At 50.8% G+C, this 25,116-nt stretch overlaps 1 protein-coding gene across 6 annotated transcripts in view; it reads left to right on the plus strand.

Annotated features, from left to right (window-relative positions):
• Positions 1-25,116, plus strand: part of ADD2 (adducin 2) — a 111,223-nt gene that overhangs the window by 43,305 nt on the left and 42,802 nt on the right. For 3 of the 6 annotated variants that reach the window (XM_059079793.2, XM_067007437.1, XM_067007439.1), the window contains 2 exons: positions 18,410-18,527; positions 24,593-24,809. In XM_059079793.2, coding sequence (XP_058935776.1) covers positions 24,627-24,809 — 183 coding nt within the window. In that variant the 5' untranslated portion in view covers positions 18,410-18,527; positions 24,593-24,626. Of the gene's footprint in view, positions 1-3,853; positions 3,897-18,409; positions 18,528-24,592; positions 24,810-25,116 lie in introns of those variants that run through there. The other 3 variants (XM_067007440.1, XM_067007436.1, XM_067007438.1) reach the window with 2 other exon arrangements.

Here is a 25,116-nt window from a genome sequence, read left to right on the forward strand (position 1 = left end):
TCCCTGGGCCCCCCTCCCTGCCTCAGGTGGAGCACCAGGTTTGAACCATTGGTGGAGGCCAGTGGGGTGACCCTCCTGTTTGGAGAAACATGGGGGTAGATGTTTTGGAGGCAGAAGTGCTGGGCTGGCTTTGGGTGGTTGATCCTGCTTCCCGAAGCCATTCCTGGGAATGTGGGTCAATCACTTGGCACTTGTCCCAGGCCCTTGTCAATTGTCCTCTCCCTTTCCATGTGGATAAACTCATTTTTTCGCATGGATTTGTTCATGTAGCCTGTACAGCTGCCAGCGGGCCAGTTTGGACTGTCTGTCCATGGAGCACCCAGTCTACAGGCCAACGCTAGCAACTTTGTGAAAGGGTGTCCTTGGTGGGGAAGAGATGGCAGGCCCATCAGAAGAAGTGGGCAGAACGCAGTTTTGAGGCCAGGCCCAGGCTTTCTAAATCTAGAGCTCAGAACAGACTGGTTTCCTTGACAACAGGGATGAAGTCTGCGCATCTGCTCCTGGGGGTGGGTTTTGTGCATGTGTGTGTGTGTGTGTGTGTGTGTGTGTGTGTGTGTGTGTGTGTGTATGTGTGGGTGTGTGTGGGGGGGTGGGGGGTGGAAAGTACGGGGACCTGGGGACAAGAAAGGCGATCCTTTCTTAATCAATGTAGCAGTGCATTTCTTAAAACTTGCCAACTCTTACTGTACTATTAACAATATTAACAACTTCCCAGGTGGCACAGTAACATCGGTTATGTAATTTGCACATTGGGAATCCAGATATAGAATCTTCCCTTCCTTTCCACTGCATTGCCTCTGATCCTTGACGTATTTTACCAGACTTGCAGCACCTTTTTGATAACTTTTTGACACCTCAGTCAAATACGTAGTCACCCCTAGAACTCTTGAAGGCTAAATGAAAAGCATTTCTTGTTTGTCCAGCTAGCAATGATTTGTGTGGCCAGGCTGCTGGGAGGAAATGAGAATTGGCTCCTGACAAGCTGAAGTTGGCTCAGACCTACACTTGTCAGATGGCATCCTCAGAAAAGGCTTTGGGATCCAAACTCCCATTCTTGATGCAAACCAGAGGACTCAGGCTAAAAGTGGGTCCATTTGCTCTGCCCACCAGCCTGATTTCAAGCAGCACGTCTCATCTTGGTGGAGGCTTGCTGTTTAATTCATGCACTGCCCTGCCCTTCCTATGCATTATTAAAGTCTCTTTAAAAAGCAGTCTATGGATAGCAGGGGAGGAGCGTGCCAGCAGCGATTTCACATCTCCTGCAAGAAGCAACGTGTGCTGCCAAAAAAATCTCAGAGAAAAGAATTTGCAAAATTGTAGCCGATGGCAGATCTAATAAAGGTGGCCTTTGGACCCTGAGCTTATCAAAGCTGCTCATTTGTTCAAATGTGTCTTATTTTTTGTATGTCTGTCAGTGCCTGGAATTCTTGAATGCCAGGTAATATAGATGGGAAATTGTAAGCGGGACTTATGGGCCAAGAGTGACTGTGACAAGATGAGAATTAATTAGCAGAGGCAGGCGGATTGAAAGAGAGGGAGGTCTGAAGCCCGTACTTCTCCGTGAGGCGTTTCAGGGACTCTTTCCTCTTGTGAGGTTCCCAGCTCTGTGGCTCAAATTTAGCCCCTGCCGGTCCCCCTCCCCCAGAAGCCAGGGCATGAGCTGTGGCCTTCAAAGCCCTCTGCCAAGCTCCTTTGTTTCCTTCATCTCCCCAAAGGAAAGACATTACCTCCCCCATGCAAACAGTGGGCTCTCCCTAGGCTGAGTTCTTTGTTTGGAGGCAACCTGCCTGGCCCTGGGCCCATGTTGCTCTGACTCTAGATAACACGGGATCCTCCTCTCTGGCCTCACCTCCCACATCCCTGACGGCCATCTGAGGATAACAGCTGGAGGGGGTGAGTCCAGGGGGCTGTGTCTCCAGTCTCAGCTCTTCCCCCACATGCACCAAGCAAATCACAATCCTGTGTTCAAATCACAGACTCAAAAGAGCACCTCTGAACTGGGAGGAACTTCAGAGGCTGCCTTGTCCCGCTCTTTACTTTACAGTTGGGGAAACAGAAGCCCAGAGAGGTTAAGTGGCTTGCTGTCAATCACAGAGAGAATTAGTTGGAGATCCAGTACCAGACCTGTGGTCTCTTGAGTCTGTCCAGTGCTCTTTGCCCAGGACACAGCCCCTGGAATGTCCACTTAGTGCCCTGGTTTCTCAGTATGGTGTACACGTCATGTGTACCCAGGGATCAGGAAGGCTTTCTGTTTCATACACATATGATCTTGATGGGGCCAGACACACATTGCGTTCAATTGTTTCTCGATCGCACAGAAACTAGTTGAGAACTTACTGTGAGCCTCGCACCGAGCGAGATGCTTCTGTGTGTACCTGGATTTTTGTAGATGGGCTTTAGGTAGAAGTGTCACCGGCTAAATCCAATGCTGTTTTTTTTTTGTTGTTTTTTTTTGCGGTACGCGGGCCTCTCACTGTTGTGGCCTCTCCCGTTGTGGAGCACAGGCTCCGGACGCACAGGCCCAGCGGCCATGGCTCACGGGCCTAGCTGCTCTGCGGCATGTGGGATCTTCCCGGAATGGGGCACGAACCCGTGTCCCCTGCATCGGCAAGCGGACTCTCAACCACTGCGCCACCAGGGAAGCCCCTCCAGTGCTGTTTTTGATTGATTGACAAAAGAGGTTTGCAAGTTGTAAAGATCCATAGTTTTCATAGTATATATTTTTGTACTGCTTCATGGTTACAGAACATTAACCTTGTTCTACCTTCCTCCAGAATCGTGGCCACGTCCTCACCTACTACCTGTGCCACTTAATCCTCTGAGCCCAATGAAGGGAGGGGGAGATTGAAAATATGGGCATAAACATCACCTTGGGGCACTGGGTCTAACAGAATATCAGCAGTTTTATTTTTCCTCAAAAATGAAAGGTGGAAAATACTCCCAAGAATTTCCTTTCAGTCTTTGCTGATGCAGAACCTGCCGCCCGTTGAACCACAGGTTTAGTTCAAGGAAATGTAAGTTTGGTTGGTGCAGCATCTACCTCCTGTGGTGGGCGTCAGCAGGAAGATGCCTGGGCAGCTGGATGTGACAGGTGGGCTGGCCATTTAGCAGATGCTGCCTAATGAATGCAGCGACCCAGGGGGACATCAGAAAACCAGCAGAGCTCAGCATATATCTCTGTAGGGGTCTGCAGAGCGGGCTTCTGCTTCCCCAGAGGCCCATCCATAACTCTAGCAAGGGACGGTGCAGCCACGGATGGTCGGTGGGCCTTCAGACATGGGATTGGAAGGCCTGGAAGAGCTCCCATTGTGTGTTGGTCTGTCCCACCTCACTCATGTAACCATTTCCTATAGAGCACCTCCCATCTCTCAGGCACTGTTCTAGGTGCTGGAATACAGTGTGGAGCAAAATCAGGCAGGGCTTCCCTCTGAGAACTTCCAGTCTCGTGACAGGTGGAAGCCTGTTCTAGGTCTTTATTTTTAGATTTTTAAGAAAGAAGTTTCCAGGCTTCCCTGGTGGTGCAGTGGTTGGGAGTCCACCTGCCGATGCGGGGGACGCGGGTTCGTGCCCCAGTCTGGGAGGATCCCACATGCTGCAGAGCAGCTGGGCCCGTGAGCCATGGCCGCTTAGCCTGTGCGACCGGAGCCTGTGCTCCACAGCGGGAGAGGCCACAACAGTGAGAGGCCCGAGTACCGAAAAAAAAAAAAAAAGAAAAGAAAGACGTTTCCACACCATGAGCTTTTCTTCCATCAAACGCAGTCTTTCCTGTCATTTTTATCCCCAGCTGCATTGTCAACCTTTTGCTCACGTCTTTTCCTTTTCTCCCAGAGAAGCAGCATCCTGAGGCTGTAATGAGCATGGCAGGTGGTGGGAGCCTATCCTAGACAGAGCCCTGGGTAAGCAGACGTTCCCTCCCCCCTCCCTCTTCAGTGCCCCAGTAACTCCTAGGTACCCCTTTTTCTCCACTCCCAGGCACCCAGGGTCCCTTTTACAATAAAATAAGGCAGGCTGCATCCTCTCAGTGGGCATCCCTAAGTGCGCCATGTCCTCCTTGGGGGCCTATGAGCCCTGGATGTCTGCAAAGCTCCAGGAAGAGAACCGGCTCATTAGGTCACAGTGATGTATCAGTAGAAAGGACAAATATCCAACTGAATCTCCCAAGAGGGAGGGCCTTTAAAAGGACAAGACATATTAGGCAAATAAACCTCTAAATGATGGAACTTCAGGTACAGAGGAGTAGGATAAGGATGTTTAGGCAGCCTGGTGAGATGTGCGGGAAGAGCGCCCCTCGCTCCCACTCTGCACCTGGGCTTAGTTTGCCCTGCCTCTCAGGCTTACACAGACTGGGCTCATTTTGCCCTGTGACCAGGTTTTTCATACAAGTGCCGTGTTTGCATCTACCTAGGTGCACGTATGTCCGTGTCTGCTTGTCAGGTCACTGTTTACCTTAGGTGCATCTGTGTAACGAATTGTGGCCCATCGGCCCCTTTGAAGAACATCGTTGTTCAAAGCACCTGAGGTGATGCTCTGCTCACATGTCCCCATCCTCCAACCCCATGGGGTCACACTCGTGTTTTCCCACCACTCCGTTCACACCGGGCAGAAGAGACGAGATACTGCACATAGGCTATCCACGGGCTGCAATTTGGAAAGGAAATAGGGTTCATTTTCTTGACACTATCTTTCACCAGTTAAAAGTGGTAACAATTGCCTGTGGGTCTCTGGAGAAATTATGAAGTGTTAATTAGCAGAAGCTCTATGTATTTAAAATATATGGCATATTTAAAGTTATTAAATTATACCTACTTTGCAGAGTTGAGAAACCATCTGGTCCAAAAAATCTGAGGAGTTGAATTTTGCTGCATATATTAAGAGAGGTGTTTAAATGCTTCTGGGAATGGTCATTTTGTGTCACTTTTAATCCCTTAGATATGGAAACTGAGGCACAGGAAGCAGGAGGTGACCTGGCTGTGGTTACCTCCCCAGCTATTTTAATTGATGTGTTTCCATCTCCCACAGTGGAGGAAGACCCTCATGTCCAGAGGGTGTGTTTAGAATGTGAATGAATTACAACTGTGGTTGTTCCTTAGAAGTCACATATTTCACACCTGATCCCAATGACTCGTGACTCTTTAGGCTTGAAAGTGAAAAGCAAGCACCCCCTGCCATATTCTGCAGAGACGAGGAGGACAGAGCCTGGAGACCCAGTCCAGTCACAGACAACTAAGTATTAGTGTGTCTTTCTTTGGACACATCCCACCCTCTTGGGCTCAGTTTTTTTTTGGGGGGGGGGCTCAGTTTTCTCATAGGTTTAAAGACGTGGGAGGGGAGGGTTGGGCTGTGTATCAGTCAGGGTCAAACAAGGAAAATAGGAACTTCTTAAAGTGTCTCAACAGAGGGAATTGAATGCAGACAATTACACAAGTAATGGAGGAGCTGAAGCAGATAGAGTATGAGAAGGTTGCCCCGAGGTTAGCCCCAGTGGGATGTCTCTTCTTCTTCGAAGCTGGAGGGAGAAGGGGAGGAGGGGGTGTCATTCCAGCCCAGGGGCCAGGGCCACTCTGTGGAAGCTGGAACATGGGGGCCTCTGGGGCAAGAGCTGAAGCTGTGGAGGGGATGCTACTTGAGGCAGAGAATGAGGGAGGAAATACTCTGGCATCTTCCCCCCACAAGTCTTGGGTGCCTCCTACTACCCCCAACCCAGCAGGAAGCCAGATGACATGGAGCCTGCAGGCATCGGCAGGGAAGGCTGAGAAATGGTTAGGCTGGGAGCAGCCCAGGCCAAGCTGCTGTTGAAGTCCCTGTTAACTCTGAAGTTCAATGAGAGAGAGAGAAGTTCAGTGTGTCCTCAAGGGGGTGCCGATGGGAAAATCAGGCCAATAAGGCCACACTGGTCTTTAATGAGACTCCCCATCCCAGCATCAGAAACAAACCTTCTCAAGGTACACCTGCCTTGTTCTGCGCTGGGCTTGCCTTTATGGGGGGAAAATGTGGCAAGACTTCAGGGAAGGTGTTTGTGGGTGTGGGGAGGAGGGGTAGGTATATGAGGGGGAATGGAAGAGAAAGAGGAGACAGAAAAGGGTTCATACCTGTGGGTGGAGAGCTGAACCCAAAGGCAAAGGGGTCAAAGGGCCTCACCCATGACCAGTGATGGTCGCTGTCTGTGCAAAACGATGCTTCCCATCATAAAATAATTCACAACAGGGCAGTGTCCACATCAGGCTTTTCTAGAATGTTTAACGGATTTTCATACACGGCACCCTTTCCATGGAGCGTCTTCAATCAGTAGCTGTCAGACTGGATTGGCTGGACATCCCCTTGCCTATGGTGTTCTCTTCCCAAAGGAGGGAAGTGGTGTTAGCTCTGTCCTCAGCTCGGGACAAACCGCTCACACAGATGTCAGCTGCAGTGGAGTTTGAGGTGCTAACAGTCCCCCATCTCTGGGCTTCAGGCTCTTTACCTGTGAAGTGAGGGGTTCTCCCAGCCCTGCACTTGGGACCTACCCCAGTCCCTGGCAGACAGGGGCAGGAAATGGTCCTTCCGCCAGGCTGGGAATAGGACACTCACACAGTCGTGTCCCAGGAGGTCTGAACCGAGAGCACGGCTGTGGCTCAAGGGTGGACTAAGTAACCGGAAGCCCTTTGTAATAACTCCAGGTTTTGCATTTCCTGTGACATGGGGAGTGTGCAGAGCATGGCAATGCTTCCCATGAATCCACGCTTCTCTGCCTGCTGCCCTCAGGCCTCACGTGCTCTCCTCTCCAGCTTCCTTGAAGGGCTTACCTCTCGTTCTCTCCCCACTTCCCTTCCTGTCCGTTCTGCATTACGAAGCCCAAAGAACCAAGGAGGTGAGGCAGGCTCTTGACATGTAGGGAGGGAAGGCCCGTCGGGGAGGAGCTCAGGACACTCATGTGTTAGTCATTTTTGTCCTGACTCATACACAGAGATGAGCGGTAGCTGGAAAAGATGCCAGTTTGGTGACAAATGAGTGGTCCTGGAGCTGAGAAGAGGGAGAGAATAGAAAGACCTTGACCAAGGGAAGAGGAGAGGTCTGGCCTGAGCCGGGCTGCAGAGGCAGGGGTGCACGTGCTGCGTTGGGGTGGAGAGGGAGGGCCTATCTGTTGGTCTGGGCTGGGCCTTTCATGTAGAAAGAGCGGGAAGATGGCACCTCAGTGCCAGCCTGAGGGGCTTGAAAGCCTGTCCAGAAAGAAATGGCATGGTGCCAGCCCCCTGCCCCCAGCCCACAGCAGGTGCTGGAAACCAATCCCCACATTCTTTCTGACTGAAGGCAGAGGAGGCCTCAAGCTCTCCTAGGGCAGGGCTGCTGACCCGTGGGAGCTGGTACATGGTATAAAGCCTGGGGACCATCTGGCTACAGACAAGAAGACATGGATGGTTTTTGTGAAGCATTTTGGACATATAACCATGGGTGTGGATTGGATTGAAGGAGCAAGTGCTGGAGAAAGAGAAAGAAAGAAAGGGAGATTTCAGGCCAAGGGACATCTGTAGCTTCTTCTGCCCATTCTAACATTGGACCTGGTGGACCAGCCTTTTTTTGTTTTCTTTTTTTTTTTTTTGCGGTACGCGGGCCCCTCACCGTCGTGGCCTCTCCCGTTGCGGAGCACAGGCTCCGGACGCGCAGGCTCAGCGGCCATGGCTCACGGGCCCAGCCGCTCCGCGGCATGTGGGATCTTCCCGGACCGGGCCACGAACCCGTATCCCCTGCATCGGCAGGTGGACTCTCAACCACTGCACCACCAGGAAGCCCTGTTTTCATTTTTAAAGCTAGGCTCTTTTATGGGGTAAAGATCCCACTCCCACCCTCATCTGGGGCATCCATGCAGCCACCTTTCCTCTCTTGTCTATCAAACTGAGCTTCTAGGTACTCAGTCATGGAAGAGCGCAGGCTATGTTAGAGGCACATTCTTGCCTTCTTTTTGGACCAGGTGCTTTTCACTCCATAAAAACATTATAGCAAAAGTACCGATGTAGGGACTTCCCTGGTGGTCCAGTGACAAAGAATCCGCCTTCCAATGCAGGGGACGCGAGTTCCATCCCTGGTCGGGGAACTAATATCCCACGTGCCATGGGGCAACTAAGCCTGCGCGCCACCACTACTGAGCTAGCGCGCTTCAACGAGAGAGCCCGCGTGCTGCAAACTACAGAGCCCATGCGCTCTGGAGCCTGCACGCCACAACTAGAGAGAGAAAACCCTTATGCCACGACTAGAGAGGAGCCCGTGTGCCGCAACGAAGAGCCCGCACGCCACAACGAAAGATCCCGCGTGCCTCAACGAAGATCCCGCATGCCACAACTAAGATGAGACACAGCCAAAAAAATAAATAAAATAATTAAATATTTTTTTTAAAGTACTGAGGTAGAAGTCTCCATCAAGTTCATTGAAATTAAAGAACTGGCATTCTGTCATCAAAGTTTCCATTCTCCCAGGAATTGTTCTGGGCCCTTCGTAAGCCAGAGATAATCTGGTGTTTTGTTGTTTTTGTTTTGTTTTTCCATCCAAAAAGATGAAACCACTTTTTGGTTGACCCTGTTAGAGAATGATGAACTGGAGCAGTCAGAAGCCATTAGCACTGGCCCAGTGAGCTGCTGTTCAATTTAGAAGCATCGGCTAAGCCCAGGGAGACGTATCATCAGAGGTCAACGACTTGCATCCACTCTTCATCCTGCAGCTGAAAGCTGGGCTCCTTCGCTGCCATGGTGGCCCTGCATGGTGGCTCGCTGCATCTACACATTCTGAACTTTTGGTTTTAGGGGTCCCCTCTGCCATCGTGGTGCTGCTGATGACAATAGGCTCTTATACCCTTGCTGCTCAAAGCATGGTCTGTAGACCAGCGGTATCAGCCTCACCCAGGAGCTTTTGAGAAATGAACAATCTCAGGCCTCACTCCAGACGCGCTGAGTGAATCAGCGTCTGCAGGTCAGCAAGATCCTCAGGCAGTGTGTGTGCATTTTAGGGTCAGAGAAGCCTGAAACAGCTGGGGAGGCCACAAGTGTGAAATCAAGGTGTCAGCAGGGCTGAACTCCCTCCAGAGCTCTAAGGGAGAATCTTTTCTTTCCCCTTCCAGCTTCTGGTGGCTCCTTGTGTTCCTTGCCTTGTGGCTGCGTCATTCAGATCTCTGCATCCATCTTCATGTGCCTTGTAAGGACAGTTGTGATGGGACTCAGGGCCCACCAGGATAACTCAGGATGATTTCATCTTGAGATTCTTAATTTAATTACATCAGTAAAGATCCATTTTCCAAATCAGGTCACATTTGCAGGTTCTGGGAGTTGGGACATGGAACTATTTTTTGAGGGCAGGGGCCACTGTTCAACCCACTGCAGATCCCTCTGGAACATTCCCAGGCAGATGCTTCCAGCCCCTTGCCATAGCTCACCCTCCACAGCTAGTCCAGCCTGGTGCACTGATTTAGCCGTACTGCTGAACACTGCCAAATAGTACCAGCATTACTGATGCCTTTTCTATGACAGACATTGCCCTACATATTTCACATGGACGACTCCACTTGATTGCAGCACCCCCTCAAGGGCTGCTACTATAATTACCACCCCCACTTTACGGATGAGGAAACTGAAGCTTGGAGTAGTTCAGGAACTCGCCTAAACTCTCACAGCTAGTAGAGTTGAACTTGGCCTACAAACCAGGCAGTCTGCCTCAGAATCTGTGCTCTTTACCATATGCTTCACCATTCAGAAGCATTATTATTATTATTATTATTTGCAGTATGCGGGCCTCTCCCATTGAGGAGCACAGGCTCCAGACGTGCAGGCTCAGCGGCCATGGCTCACAGGCCCAGCCGCTCCATGTCATGTGGGATCTTCCCGGACCGGGGCACGAACCCGTGTCCCCTGCATCGGCAGGCGGACTCTCAACCACTGCGCCACCAGGGAAGCCCCAGAAACATTATTAAATGCTTCAGAAATTATGGAAGGTTCAAGAGGTGGAGGAGAGAGATGGCACCAGGACTCTTTGTCTCACTGCCCAGGGAGGCTGGGTACAAAGAAGGCCAAGATCCAGTGTGGGCCCTCCTGCTCCCACCACACAGTGCCTGGAGGTCAGGGGACCCCCAGTTGTTGGGCCCAGAGGATGGGGAGCACATCTTACTCAGCAGTGAGTGACTGACACAGTGCCTCCCATCTGTGTCAAAGGACCACATGCATAGCCATGGCTGGGGACATTGCTTGGGGCAGGGATTGTTGGGGATTCTCTCCATGGACCTTCCCAGGATGGATGCTCAGCTCTCTAGAGGGCACAGAGCTGAGTTCTGCAACCCCAAGATGGGGCTTCAAGTCAAGGAGAGCCAGAAGCAAAATCCAAGAGTCCAGGGGGGGCAGAACCACAGGGGAGATGTTACCAGATCACCTCCTGGTGTGCCTGGGTGAACAGCCCAGGGAGCATACAACCGGGCTTGAGCTCTGAAGGCCCACGTGCATGGTGTGTGTTTGTGGGGGGCACGAGGGGGCAGAGGCAAATGTGCCCTGGACAGGTGCATGGTTTCATTAGGATGCTGGCAGCTGAGCCAAGTTCTGAATCCCTCATGAAAAGGCCACCCAGAAATGCAGGTGAGACATTCTCATGAGAGAGGTACTGCCATGGCTGCCATTTAGAAATGAAGCACACAGTGCCCAAGGTCACACAGCTGCTCAGTCCCTCACCCCACAGCGCAGCATGGGCTCTGGAATGTCAGGCTTACGGCAGGGCAGAGCTGAGCACAGTGCCCGGGCATATATATATAGATAGATAGATAGATAGATAGATAGATAGATAGATTCCACCCCAAAACCTTTTTCATTGAACACTGTATAGGTACATGTTTCCATGAGACAGCCTGCATGGCTAAGTGCCTTGTGGGTGTTTACCATTAAAGAAGGTACTTAGATGAGTGTTTAGTATGGTTTCATCACTTGGCACTTTTGATCTGCCTCCTGCCTTGGGCTCACACATGCCATTTGTTTACTAACCAGCATGTGAAACCTCATTTAATTTGCTTTAACTACCCTCGCTTTGAATGCTGAGAGTGGGATCTCCCCTTGCATTCATCCTCTTTATACCCTTCATGATTTTCTGCCTTGGTTTGCAGTCTTTTGCCACCTTCATTTTTCCCAGGCTGAGAGACTCACCCCTTTCTCTTGAGTTCCAAGCTTGACTGCCAAGAATCGCCAGAAGCCCTTCCCAAGGCACAAGCATGGTGATGACTGGATACAGCCTTTTGTACCTACAATAAATGTCGGGTTGAGAGGGTCAGAGAATTCGCTGGAAAAGCCCACACCCAGTCCAGGCATTCTCAGCGGTGACGCAAGCAGCATCACAACCAGCAGTGGAAGCTCCAGACTACCTGCTCAGGTGGAAAAGTGGAGCCCACCATTTAAAAATGCATAATCAGCCCCAAATCTACCTGTGTCTTTAGTGCAGAAATTCAGCAGCAGACATAGCCTGCCTAATTTTATTAAGCTCAGTTTCACAGATTCTTTGACATTCCCTTGAGAACATCTGATGGGGCAGTCAGCCCAGATGTACGCTTGATGGCAAGATGGAATCCAGACTGTGATTTAAAGAGTCAATTGTTACACTGTCATAGACTACATGAGGACTGATTGAATAGTAGCACGTAACATTTATTGAGCACTTATTATCTACCAGACCCTGTGCAAAGCCTGTCCTTACATAAATTGCCTCATATGATCCTCTGAGGAGGTACTGTTCCTGTCTCCATTGTACAGATGAAGAAACTGAGGTTTAGAGAAACTAAGTAACAGTTGGAAAGGTGCAGAGCTGGGATTTGATCCTGGGCCCTTAATGCTCTCCAGAGCCTGGATCTCAGCGATGATGTTGCATGGTAGAGCCAACTTCCTGGGCTCTTAATATAATGAGATAGCTTTGGACTCCTTTTGAGTAATTTACCAGCCCATCCCATCCCCACTCTCTGTAATAGTTCTTAATTTTCTCTCTGCTTGCCTTAAATCTCTCTACTCCCAACATTGGGAACATGCAGGGCAGATCCCAAAGGCAGATCTGGGAGGGTTCTGGAGTGAGGATATAGGGGATTGGTCGAGGACTTACTATGTGCAAGTCCTTCTGGAGAACAGTTCCAGCCATGGATGTTTTCATTGCCTCAGTGAATCAGAAATCCAGGTAGTGGATCTATTTCCATTTTGTCTCATCTTGGTGTCTTTTAAGTTTGGCCTTCTCATCTTAGTCTGGTTCTGCCTGATGACATTATGGTCCTGTTTCACAGAAGAGGAAGATGCCTCCTCAGCAGAACACGGATGTATACTGTTTGGGAGCCGGGCATGTCAGTCTGCCTTGCTCTGTAGATCTTGGGACAGCGTACCTAGCAGAAGCAGGATCGATAGCCAACAAACCTCATCTGCCGAGGATATGGTTCATTCTCTTAGACGTAGAGGACACAGCATCCAATAGCTGTTCCCTGGACTTCTTGGCTGGAGGTGGAGTTAGTAGCAAGAGTAGTCCTGCCACATGAAGGACAAATGCTCTCAGGTTAGGCCCCAAAGCAGAATCAACTGTTTCGTGTTTGAATTTGACCAAGGTGAAACTTTTCAAAAATATGGCTCCATTGGTCTTGGGGTACAGTCTTTCCTGAAGGCAAAAGGTAGATGAGATGACCACTTAAAAGTACCTGTGACTGGATTCTAGGACAGCCTGAGGTGTGGGACAGTGAATCAGAGGACGTGCCAGTTCAATTAGACGGGCTTTTTGATGAGCTTTCATCCACATAGTATGCAAGTTTGGCTGACCTCCCCACTCAAAGGACTGAGTATTTGAAGCCTGAGCCCAGCCATCCTGCTAGTTCAGGACTGTCTCTGCATCACCAGGGTTTCCTGAATTCCCCTTTCTTTCATTTCACTGAACCCACGAGGTCCGCATGGTTTTGTGACTGGTGGCAGGGATACCTGGCAAGTGTGTTAAAGTTCATGCTGGTGCATCAAGGTTGAGACCTCCCTGGAACCCCGTGGTTCACGAGCCTGTACTGGAGCACTGTCCCCCACCCCCGGTGTTGCAATGATCTATGTAGGTATCACTCAGTAATGCGATGATCCCCCAAAGCTCTGTGATCCTGATCAAGTCACTCCATTTCCTGAGCCTCAGCTTCCTCACCTGAAAACCAGGATGATGGGCCCTTCTCCGCAGCAATGATGAGAAGGGCTGGGCATGGCTCCAATACCTATTTGGGTTTAAAAGCCCCAATTTTTGGGGTTGAATAATGTCTTCCTTCTTAGGTCTGCAGCAGTCAGAGGGTTAAAGGATTCTTCCAGCCAAGGACGTTTCCAGAGATGGACAGGGGGAGACTCTCTCCTTCCTCCTTTGTCCTTTCTTCTTTGAAACTATTTTCATCCTAAGTGGTCACAGCAGTTAATACCTTATGCAGAACTGTGGAAAATTCAGAAGTACGTGAATAAGCTGACGATAAGCTTCAGCTGTAATCCCACCACCCAGGGGCATGAGCTTTCTCTTTATCTGAACAGACCAGGCAGGGTGTGGTCCGGTCCCTTGTTCAACGGTCTCCATTTACTCTGCAAAGTAACAGCAGCAAGGCCTTGACCAGCTCCTCCCTCACTTCTGGAAGTTTCATTCAGGGATCGGTGAGTTTGGGCTCTGACTTTAAGTCTCAGGCTTGAAGCAAATGCCGTGCTGTCCTTGTCTGGAGCTGACCTGTGGGGCTGGGGGCCTGGGGCTTTAGAGGCTGGCACCACCCAGGGGGTGGCCGTGCCCATGGCAGCAGGTGGGAGCCATGTCTTTCTGCTTCGGGCTTGGGGTGCGAGTGATACAGACTGTCGGCTCCTGCCTGGACACCTCCCACTGAAGTGGCAGGAGACAGGCACTCGGCTCTCTTGTGGGCTCACGGGGCTGAAACAGATTTTAACAAAAAGTCGGACAACTTGAGCATCCTCTTCGAGACCTTCTGTTCCTTTTATAGCTACAAGGAACGACCCACAGAAAAGCGATTTCATACTCCACTGGTGACATATACATGGTCTTCAGTGGGACAGGGAAGAAAATGACCTGTGACAGGGAGCGTCTTTCATGATCTGTGATCCTCGGCTGCTTTCCTAGGAGGGTGAATCCCAGCAGAGTCTTTGCTGAGTAGTCTCAAAGAGTGTGAGGGTGCAAACTGGAGATGCCCAGAGGAAGTTCCAGGGCTCCCCTGAGCGGGGAGCTGAGGGTCCTGCGGTGGGGGGTGGAACAGAGGAGGAGCTACTGGAGGGAAGAGGTGAGAGGGATGGATAAGGGGGCGGGGCTGAGCCAAGGGTGTCTATTACCCTCTCCTCCGTGTGGCCACAGTCGGTGCTGTATTGTGGAGTTGACTTTGTTAGAGTTCCAATCAATTACTGGAATTCTGTTTCAAAATAGGCAAGAAGGGGGCTTCCCTGGTGGCGCAGTGGTTGAGAGTCCGCCTGCCGATGCAGGGGACACGGGTTCGTGCCCCGGTCCGGGAAGATCCCACATGCCATGGAGCGGCTGGGCCCGTGAGCCATGGCTGCTGAGCCTGCGCGTCCGGAGCCTGTGCTCCGCAACGGGAGAGGCCACAACAGTGAGAGGCCCGCGTACCACAAAAAAAAAAAAAAAAAAAAAAAAAGCAAGAAGAACAGCTGCCAGAGCAGGCCCAGCCATTTGGGTTACAGAAGAAAAGAACATGTTATTTTAGAGGAGGTGATTTAGGCTCTAGGGTGCCTGCCACACACGCCCCATTATCACCTTACTCTGAAATGGGCTGTTCAGGGGTCTGTCTCCCCACGCTGTTCCCTGGACTCCCCTAGGGCCTTACTCACCTCTGGGACCCCAGGGCCTGGACAGTGCTGCTCTGCTGAACCATCCTAACTCCTCCCAATTCACCGTTCATTGAGTTTTAGTTCAAATAACATTTATTCAGCACCTACATGGCACCAGGCCCTATGGCAACACAAGGAATAGAGAAATGGCAAAGACACAGGCCCTGCCTGCTAGGAGCTCATGGTAATAGATTGTTGCCGTCGGATTATAAGTGGAATGAAAGAGGAGGGTAACAGTGATAGGAGATCGTAAGGGACAGGGGTGTGGAGGGAAGGCTTCTGGGAGGAGAGGACAACCTGAGCTGAAGGGAGATGATGGCAAAGAAGAAAGAGTGCTCCAGGAAGAGACTAGCAAGGACAAAGATGGGGACCAGCCTGATGCCTTCTGGGTCCTGGGAATAGCCCCCAGAGCACCAGTCATAGGCAGGGAGGGTGGGGGCAGGCACTGAGAGGCCCGTGAGGCTTTGTGTACCAGCTGAGAGGGACTTCATTCTGCAGGGTGCAGTCCTCAAGAGGAACGGAGTGGCCAGAGAGAGAAAGACATGATCCTCGGTCCCCTGGTCGGGAATGGGTTGGTTTGAATTTCCAACATGGGCCACGCATTTGGTTTAAAAGAGCAAAATCAGAGTTAAAATTTTATTTGATAAGTATAAAAGGATAGCTGTCACTCTTGTAATACAGTCTAAATTTGACTAAATTTTGGATAGAGGAGCAGAAATTAGAAAAAAATGTGCAGGAACACTGCCCCAGGTGGCAGGGAGCCATGGATGGGTTGGGTCGGGTGGGGGTGGGGGTGGGGGGCGGGGATACAGGGCAATGACAGACATGAGCCAGATTTGCATTGTAGTGACTCTGGCTACTGATTGGCTGGAGGGTATGAGAGAGGAAAGGCTAGGCAGAGACCGTGAAAGGGATGGGGATGACACTGGCTTGATTCAGGGCATGGTACTCTGGGTGGGGAGATATTTAGGACACAAAACCAGAGAATCTGGTGACAGAGTAGGTACACAGGGCATGAAGAGGGAGGAGTCAAGGCTGCCTTCTGGGGCCCTTGGTGGGTGGCCAGCTGGGTGGGGGGCAGGAAGGAGACGCTGGCTGGAGGAAGGAGGCTCTGGTGCAGGGTTGGCCAGAGTGATGGTCTGCTCCGACGGGTCATTTTCAAGGTGGCTGTGGGACATACAGGTGGGCAAAGGCCACAGTCTAGTGAGCAGCCGGCTAGGGCTGAAATCTCGTGTCCCAACTCCTGCCTTCCAGCTGGCTTGGTTGCACACTGAGAGTAGTAAGCAGGTGGCCCCGGGGTGGAGGGGGGCGCCTCCCAGGAGGGGTCTGGCATTCTTACTACATGGGGCACCCCTTGCTTCTCAGCTCTGCCCACGGGGCCTAGGTGGCTGGAAGCTTGGGTGAGCTCGCCTCTTGAGGCACATGCTGGGGAAGCCAAAGACTCAGTGTAGCATGATCCTGGCCTCAAAACCACAGCAGGCACAGCTCAGAGGGTTCTGTCAGGCCAGGATCCCCCGAGGCCCACCCAGGACCACAGCTCTGCCCCAGGTGCTGGACCCTCCTGAGTGGCCCTGGCATAAGACTCCTTCTGCTGATCTGGTACCTTTCCTGGCCCTGCTCAGCCTGACTGCAATCAGAGATTTGACAGATTTGGTAACACAGGAGAATGTTTAAAATAAGGCCTTTGCCTACAATACCTCTCAGGGCTATTTTCACTGTAATCAGGGGTTAATGCTATAACCCAAGGAATGGAACACTGATGGAGATCAGGAAGGAATTATTCAGCATTCAGTGTATACTTATCTGTGGGACAGATGTCTCTCTTCTTACCTGAATGGCATAGGTTCCTTCTGGGGACAAAAGCTTAATTCTCTCAGTGGACACAAGAAATAGCTCAGACTCTGAAAATCCAAGCCTTAATAGGGACGGGACAACCTCACATCTCTGTGGCAGGGGCTGTTGGTGAAGGGGAGGGAGCTGGAGCTTCATGTAAGACAACTTATCTGGCCGCAGGATTGGTCTTTAAGGTAGGTCAGTGGCCACCCATAGAAAGAAGAGCATCCTGGGGCTTCCCCGGTGGCGCAGTGGTTGAGAGTCCGCCTGCCGATGCAGGGGACACGGGTTCGTGCCCCGGTCCGGGAAGATCCCACATGACGTGGAGCGGCTGGGCCCGTGAGCCATGGCCGCTGACCCTGCGCGTCCAAAGCCTGTGCTCCGCAACGGGAGAGGCCACAACAGTGAGAGGCCTGCGTATCGCAAAAAAAAAAAGAAAGAAGAGCATTCAGAGGTATATCAGCAAACCCCGGCAGGGGGGGCTCCCATATTGGTAGGCAATGGACAGAAGCAGCATTAAGTGGTGGCAGTGATCCTGTTTTAGCTAAAAATGAGGCCTATGGGAGGAGAGCCCCAGCTGGCAGCTGGACATGTAGAGCGTAGAGGAGAGCTTTTGGAAGCGACTGCCAGGTCCCTAACTAGAGGCATGACCGTCGGGTCTGGGCTCAGGGGCCCTCTCAGCACTGGAATGCTGAGCCCTGAGTGCCCAGCAGGGCTGAGAAGGCAGCTGTGCCTCAGGGGCCATGCAGCATCTTTCTCTCACACACGCTGGACCTGCTGAGGTGAATTCTCCTTGCCCCTCCTGGGTGAGACCAGTCTTCCCACGTGCTTCTCTCTGGGCAGTATGGGGTCTGGGGTGGAGCTGAGCTGCTGCTGAGGCAGGACAGGCAGGGCCAGGCCCTCAGAGCCACGGAGGGGGTGTGTGTGGGAGTGGGGATGGGACACTGGCTCTGGGTGAGACAAGCATCCCTGGGTCTAAACAACAGGCACCCAAGTGAAAAAAAAAAAAACAAAAAAAAAACTTATCACTTGTCTTTTTTTTTTTTTTTAAAGCATTTTGATGATTAACTCTTTGATGACCTTGGTCCCCAGGAGTTTTGGACTAGTAACTCACCCTTGTTAATAAGACATTAACAACTTTACATTCCTCCTTCAGTAGTACTTTATGACCTGTTACCCAGGTATTAGCTGGGGCCTTTCTTCCCCTTGAACAGTAGGTGACATTGTCTTGAATCCACCAATTCTTGGTCTGTGTAACTTCAAAACCCTCCCACTTTCCCGGGGTTTGAGATTCTTCGGGCTTCTTCTGCCTCTTTGGGCTGCATCCAAACAATCAGTCACACCAGCATCTCTGAGTCTGGTAGCTGTTAGTGAAACATTTTGCGGGGTGTCAGGAAGGGGCCAATACCTTCTAGCCCAGCAACGTGTGCTTTCTGGGCTTGCGCGGAGTTCCACTTTCTGCTCCCTGCACCGCACAGAGCAGCCGCCCTCCTCTGGGCTCCCTGGGCCAACACTCAGCAAAGGGATTTCCCAATTCCTCTCTTTGAAAGGAATTTTGATCCTGATTGTAAAGATAATGAAGCTTTCTTTACCTTTTTGTAGACACAATTTGCTTTTAAAATAAAAAATTCAGCTTCAGTTCACTTTCAAGAATTTCCCAGCAGTCCTTAAAGTAAATCAGCAACTAATGGTGCTGCAAAAACAGGGTGAAGAGTCATGGTGGTGCAGACAACACCCTGCTATCTGTCGTGTTTTGTGTCTTCCAGCTTCTACCCGGATGTTTGAGATTCTGTAGATGCAATCAGCCACCCCTGGAGTGGAACGGAGTGTGCAGGCTGAGCGCTGAGAAGAGGCAGCCTGGGGCAAGGCTGCTCCACCCTCCTGGTAATTTAGTCGGTAGTTTTCAGTGGTGATGGGGGGTGAGACACTTTTTGATTGGGTCCATCTCACCAGGATGAGCTTCCAGACACTCAGGTCATCGCCATGAACTCCCCCAATCCTGCTGACTCAAGAGCTACCATGTGCAACTAGAGATTATCATGCTAAGTGAAGTAAGTCAGAAAGAGAAAGACAAATACCATATGCTATCACTTATACATGGAATCTAAAATATGGCACAAATGAACCCATCTGCAAAACAGAAACAGACTCAGACATATAGAGATCAAACTTGTGGTTGCCAAGGGGGAGGAGGGAGGGAGAGGGGTGGACTGGGAGTTTGGGGTTAGCAGATGCAAACTATTACATTTAGAATGGATAAACAACAAGGTCCTAATGTATAGCACAGGGAACTATATCCAATCTCCTGGGATAAATCATAATGGAAAAGAATATTAAAAAAGAATGTATATATGTCTAAAACTGAGTCACTTTGCTGTACAGCAGAGATTGGCATAACATTGTAAATCAACTACACTTCAATAAGAAAAAGAGCTACCATGGAATCAGAAGGACCTTAGAGGTCACTGGTCCAACCCCATCCTGTAGTCACCCTGACTCCAAGGAGAGAGCTCACCACCTAACGAGGCGGCCTGTCCCATCTTCTTGTTACTGAGCAGCTCCTGCTGGTGGAAGGCTCGTCCTTGCACCCTTGGCTAGAATCTGCCCGCCTGCCTGCAATAACCACTCGCTTCCTGGTTCTGGCCCCCGAGGCTCTAAGGAATCAGCCTAATCCCTCTTCCACATGGCAGTTCAGCAGATATTTAGGGACAATTGGAGTGGAGGAATGCAGGATCTGGGGCCAGAGACAGGCCTGGTTGAAATCTTGACTCCACTGTTATCTGTGTGATCTTCAGCAAGTTAGTTAACCTCTCTGATTCAGTTTTTTTTTTTTTTTTTTTTTAATCTGTAAGGCTGGGACAATAATGTCTGCCTCATAGAGTGGTCCTGGGAATGAAAATAAATCACAGATAGAAGTTGCTTGGTGTTACTCCATCACCAATTCTCTGACACCAATTGAATGTCCTACCATTCAACTCAGTTCTGACACTACCCTGAGTTAAAAGGGCACATAAGAAAAGGCAAAGTCATGGACAAGGCTCCACCCTCTTCAGAGGCCAGCTACAGGTGTGAACCCCAGGCCATCTGCACTCCTGACCGACTTGACTGTAAATTTGGGGGTTCCCACAACCTCCCTTTCAGTTTCTATAATTTCCTAGAATAACTCACCGAACTTACTGAAAGCCCTGTAACTGCAATTGCAGGGTTTTTTGTTTGTTTGTTTGTTTTTTGCGGTACGCGGGCCCCTCCCTGTTGTGGCCTCCTCTCCCGTTGCGGAGCACAGGCTCGGGACACGCAGGCTCAGCGGCCATGGCTCACGGGCCCAGCCGCTCCGCGGCATGTGGGATCTTCCCGGACCGGGGCACGAACCCGTGTCCCCTGCATCGGCAGGCGGACTCTCAACCACGGCGCCACCAGAGAAGCCCAGCAATTGCAGTTTTATTATAAAAGATCCAACTCAGGAATAGCCAGACAAAAGCAGGGTAGGGTCTGCGGGTTGAGGGCGTGGCGCAGAGCTTCCACGCCCCCATCCAGCCCGGCAATGTGCTCACCAACCAGGAAGCCCCCCCAGGCCTCACTGTTCAGGGTTCTTTAAAGGGGGTGTGCATTGTTACCAGGCACAACTGATTCAATCATTTGCCACTTGATTGAATGCAATCCCCAGCCCCTCTCCCCTCCTCCCTCTATGGCTGGGACGGGGGTGAAGTTCCAACCCTCTAATAAAGTGCTTGGTCTTTCTCAGGGGCCAGTCCCTACATTGAAATATCTAAGTGCCCACCATAAGTCACCACATTTGCATAAAAACTCAGACTTGGTGAAAGGGGCTCATGATGACTAAGAAAAGACACTCCTAATGTCTTTTGGACGTTTTAGAAATCCCATGTGTTTTTGAAGCTCTGTGCCAGGAACTGGGGCCAGAGGCCCCTTATATTCTTTATGACGCCACACTTGGCCTCACAAGTGCCGGTATCCTGTGATCTTCAGCACCCTGCTTACCCCTTTTTTTTTGGTGATCTCCCAGTTGACATGTTCCCACTATCTGGTCAGAGAACGAGGCGTTCTCGTCAGTCTCTTTCTGGATTTTCTTTCTGTTAATATAGTTCAAGATTGAATTCGTTTGGGGACTAAAACATATAATTACAGTTATTTGGTATGCACCTGTTTACAGTTGAATCATAAGCCTCTCATTACTTGAGTTCCTCATGCTACGATGATTCTAGCCCCTAAATGACACATAATAAGAGCAAATGCTAATAGCACTTGCTATGCACCAGGCGCTTTTTGAATGACTTCACATACATTAACTCACCCAATCCTCACAACAACCTAAAGAGGAGTTAAATAGTTGCAATCCCTGTTTAATATATGGGGAAACTGAGGCACAGAGAGGTTGGGTAACTTGCCCAAGATCACACAGCTAATAAGGGGCATAGCTAAGATTTGAACTCATGGTCTGGTTCCAGAGTCCTTGGTTTTAACCACTAAGCTGTGCTGCACACAACTTTGACCACCTCCCAACATTTTGGGAAGGGAAAGAAGGAGCACAGAAGAATGCCTTTGGTTCACAAAGCCAAAGAGTTTGCCCAGGCCCCAGCTGTCGTGGTGAGGGAGTCAGGGCTTCCATTTTCTACCCCCTCCCCCATCGGAGCACCTCTGGAGCAGGACTGTGGGGCTGGGCTCTAACGAGTGAAGGCAGGCCTGGAGGTTTCTGTCCATCGGGCTGGAAGGTCTTCGTTCCTCATGCTTCGTGGGCCAGAGCTACTTCAGAGACTTCACAGCCTGATTCCTGGGAAGTACAGCCACTCCAAAGGGAAGAGAGAGGATCAGCTTTTTCCTGCCTGGATGAAAAGGATTTAGTCCAGGAGGGTTCAGTACTAGGCTGTGCTGGTCCCAGAGAAGCTGACAGCTCAGGTGGTTCTGGAGCTAGTGGGATTTGGCATTGTGAGGGTCACAGGGGTCTCCAAGCCCACATCCAGTGTATCCATTGGGGGGTTGCTTGTTGCTATTTAAAAAATAACATCAAAGATTTGGGGGTGTGAAGGTGCCCAAGAGAATTAAAGGGGACGGATGCAGGGGGGCGATGCCTCTGGAAGAATTTTGGTCTGTAGCGGTGTCTGCCCAGAAGAATCTGGGTGGTGACCCCATGTCTGCATGGCTCCGATGCATTCCCATTATGTTTGACCTTGCAGTCTCTTCTTTCTTCCCAAGTTCCAGAGATGAAGCTGTTTGGGAGCATGATGGGGGTGAAGTATTCTTAACTCATCCCATGTGCATGGGATTGGTTTGAAACCACAAGGCAACAGTCAGTAGGTCATATTTGCTCTTTGCAGATGTATCTCTTTCAGCATTTGGCTTGAGGAAGAGGAAATGGGGAGAAGCAGGAAGGTCTCTTGCTCCAGGAAACCTAGATCCTCCATCCTTCTGCTTTTTCTACATGAGTCTGTCTCTCTCCATATAGTGTCAGAACTGAAAGGGGCCCCAGAGGTCTTCTGTCCACTCCCCAATTTAGGGATGTACAAAGTGACACCCAAAGAGGGAAATTACTCGCCCAAGTCCATGAACTAGGGAATGTCAGAACTGGGGCAACATTGCAGATGCTGACTTTAGTCCAGAGCTAATTCAACCAGAAATGTCCCTGATGGACTCAATCGCTCTTCACTTAGATGAAGAATCTGCCTTTACATGTCACTAAGCACAACCTCAAACATTCTAGCAACCTGCCAAATATGTCTCAAAATATTTCTTTAGAGACCATGGGTTGGTTTGTTTTTGGCTGCCACTCCAAGGTGACTCCTTCCCTCCTCCATCCTCCATCCCATCGACATGGCTGGTAAGGGTGGTGCTAACTGGGGGAGATCTGGTGAGGGCTTTCACAAGGAGCTGACTAATTAGTGACAGAATTAAGATCAGACGTCATGGTTTTGTAAACTTGTAAAAGCAGGTGGTGGTGGCACTTGGAGCCCTCTTGCTGCCCCAGATCAATGTGTGGTGGCAGCTGGTGAATACAGTGGGAGGAGGAGGCCTGGACAGCCATGGGAGGCAGTGCCCGATACTAGCGTTAGAGGCTTTGCGCCATCTTGGCAGTCTTGCTAGAAATGGCCAGCACCTGGAATGGATGCCGTCTGTTGCATGATACAACAACTAACATCTAGCCAGTGGTATTTCAACCTGGCTGCCCATTAGAATCACCCAGAGAACTTAAAAAATACCTGATGCTCAGGCCACACCCTGGACCAATAATATTAGAATCTCTGATATCAGTATTTGTCAAAGTTCTCCAGGTGATTCCAACGTGCACCCAAGATTGAGATCCCTGCTCCAGGCCAAGGGTTCAGAGCTTCAGCTGACCCTTGAAGGACCTTGTCCATGTGCCTTCCCTTGGACTTGTTACTTGCCTTCCCCAAAGGAGAATGCAAATCATAATAATAAAATCCATCCATCAGTCAATCACCTGAGTGTTCTGGGCTGATGGGATGGACTCCCACTTCTCATGCCTAGTGCCCCCGCCCAACCCACTCAGAGGAACTATAAGGTGGAGGGTAAAGCGCTGACAGAAGATGGAAGAAGAGGTCACAGACAGCTCATGGACAACAAGAATATGCTTTCCTGGTTGTCAGCAAGGCCTCTTTTGTAATGAGCTGTTGGCTGGAATGAAGGCTAAGGCTTGGGCTAACAGAATCAGCTGAGGGCTCGGAGCAGATCAGACCTGGGGAGGCCAGCAGCTGCTCTGAGAGAACAAGAGAGGCTCCACCTCCTTCTGGAATGGGACACCCCAGAGGCAAAGTGAGGGAGGGTCAGGTTAAGGATGAAAGCCAGGTGCCCTGACCCCAGGTAAAGCTTTTTCGTTGGTATCTCCATACTTGTGTTCAAAAACTAATTATTGTTCAGTCAAGGCACTTGCCTTCTTTTGCTGAGAAGGGGCTCAGCCAACTGGGAGAAGGCTGAAGCTCTGTAAGCCTCCACCCCCTCTGGATGTTGAAGGGGCATAACCCCGATTTGAGGGCCTAGCAGTGCTGATACAAAGGGAGACTGTCATGGCCAAAGTCTCACAGCTGGGAAGCAGAGGCTGAATAGCATCCTCCTTCTTAAGAAGGGCTCCAATATGGCCATAGAAGCCATTCCTTCATTCATCGTTCAGGCATTTACAAAAGGCTGCTTGAGTAGGAAAAATATGTGGCTTTTCCCCAGACCAACTTTCCAAACACTGCCCTAGTCCTCCCTCCAGGGACCAGGTCAACATATACGGGCCTGTGGGCAGCTCGGCAACGTGGTGCCCTTCAAACGGTGTTTATTCTTTTACTGTTTCTCAATATTTATTTACTGGGGTTTAGGAGAAACTTATTTTCCATTCATAAAAATTGCACACCTCTTTTAAACTTGGAAGAAGAATCTGATTCTCCAGTGAGACATGTTGTACAGAAACCGATTCACCAATAATTCTTTTCCAGAGACCAGAGCAAAGTCAAAGTTGTGAAGAAAAGCACTGCTCAAAGCGTTTCCCGCATTTTAGAAGTTAACCCGTTCTCTTTTCAGTTTTGTGGATTTCCCACCGAATGTTTTTAGGAGGCTTCTTAGAGGGTTTACGTTTTAGATCAGGTACGAATTCCCAGTGAATAGCTTTACACTGTGTAGATAAGCATCACAAGATGCCCCCAGAAGTTTGCAGGTCGCGCTCGCACTGGAGGACCAGTCTACTTGAACCCGAGGGTGGCCGCCGAAGCCGGGCGGGTCAGGCAGGGAAGGGCGGGGGACCCCGAACCGGTGACATATTTTCACTTCGCTGGACGCCCTACAGGCCGGCAGCCGCGGCGCCCAGCCCTCCAACCCGCGGCCCCGCTCACACTCTCCAGGGAAGAGCCGCCTCCCACCGCGAATCTCCCCGAATCCAAGCCCTCTGCCTTAGGAAGCGCGTACCCCGACTGGGAGTACCCTCCTTTTTTTCTCTGCAGGGTTCCAGGAGTGGACTGTAAACCCACCAGGACAATGAGTGAAGAGACTGTCCCCGAGGCCGCCTCCCCGCCGTCCGCGCAGGGGCAGCAGTACTTCGATCGTTTCTCCGAGGACGACCCCGAGTACCTGCGCCTTCGCAACCGTGCAGCGGACCTGCGGCAGGACTTCAACCTGATGGAGCAGAAGAAGCGCGTCACCATGATCCTGCAGAGCCCGGTGAGCGGGGTCCGCCCCCGGCGGGGCGAGGGAGGAGAAAGGAGGCCGCAGGGGGTGTGGCGAGGGGGGATGAGGGGGCCGCTGACCCAGACGGTGAACCTGAAAGAGAAATAACTCCGCTTCCGCTGGCTCAGGGTCGGAGCAATTTCCGGCTCTCTGAGCAAGATGCTCTGGCAACGTGGGTGTGTGAGTCTCTCCCTAGTCACTGGCGGAGGGCAAAACCTGGTTTATGTAAAGGGCTTCGGCTTGGGGCCGGGAGGACGTGGGTCTGAGAGACAGGAGCCCCACCTCAGTTTCTTGTACCCCT

The sequence above is a fragment of the Kogia breviceps genome, chromosome 11, assembly GCF_026419965.1.
Source record: "Kogia breviceps isolate mKogBre1 chromosome 11, mKogBre1 haplotype 1, whole genome shotgun sequence".
Lineage (NCBI taxonomy): Eukaryota > Metazoa > Chordata > Mammalia > Artiodactyla > Physeteridae > Kogia > Kogia breviceps.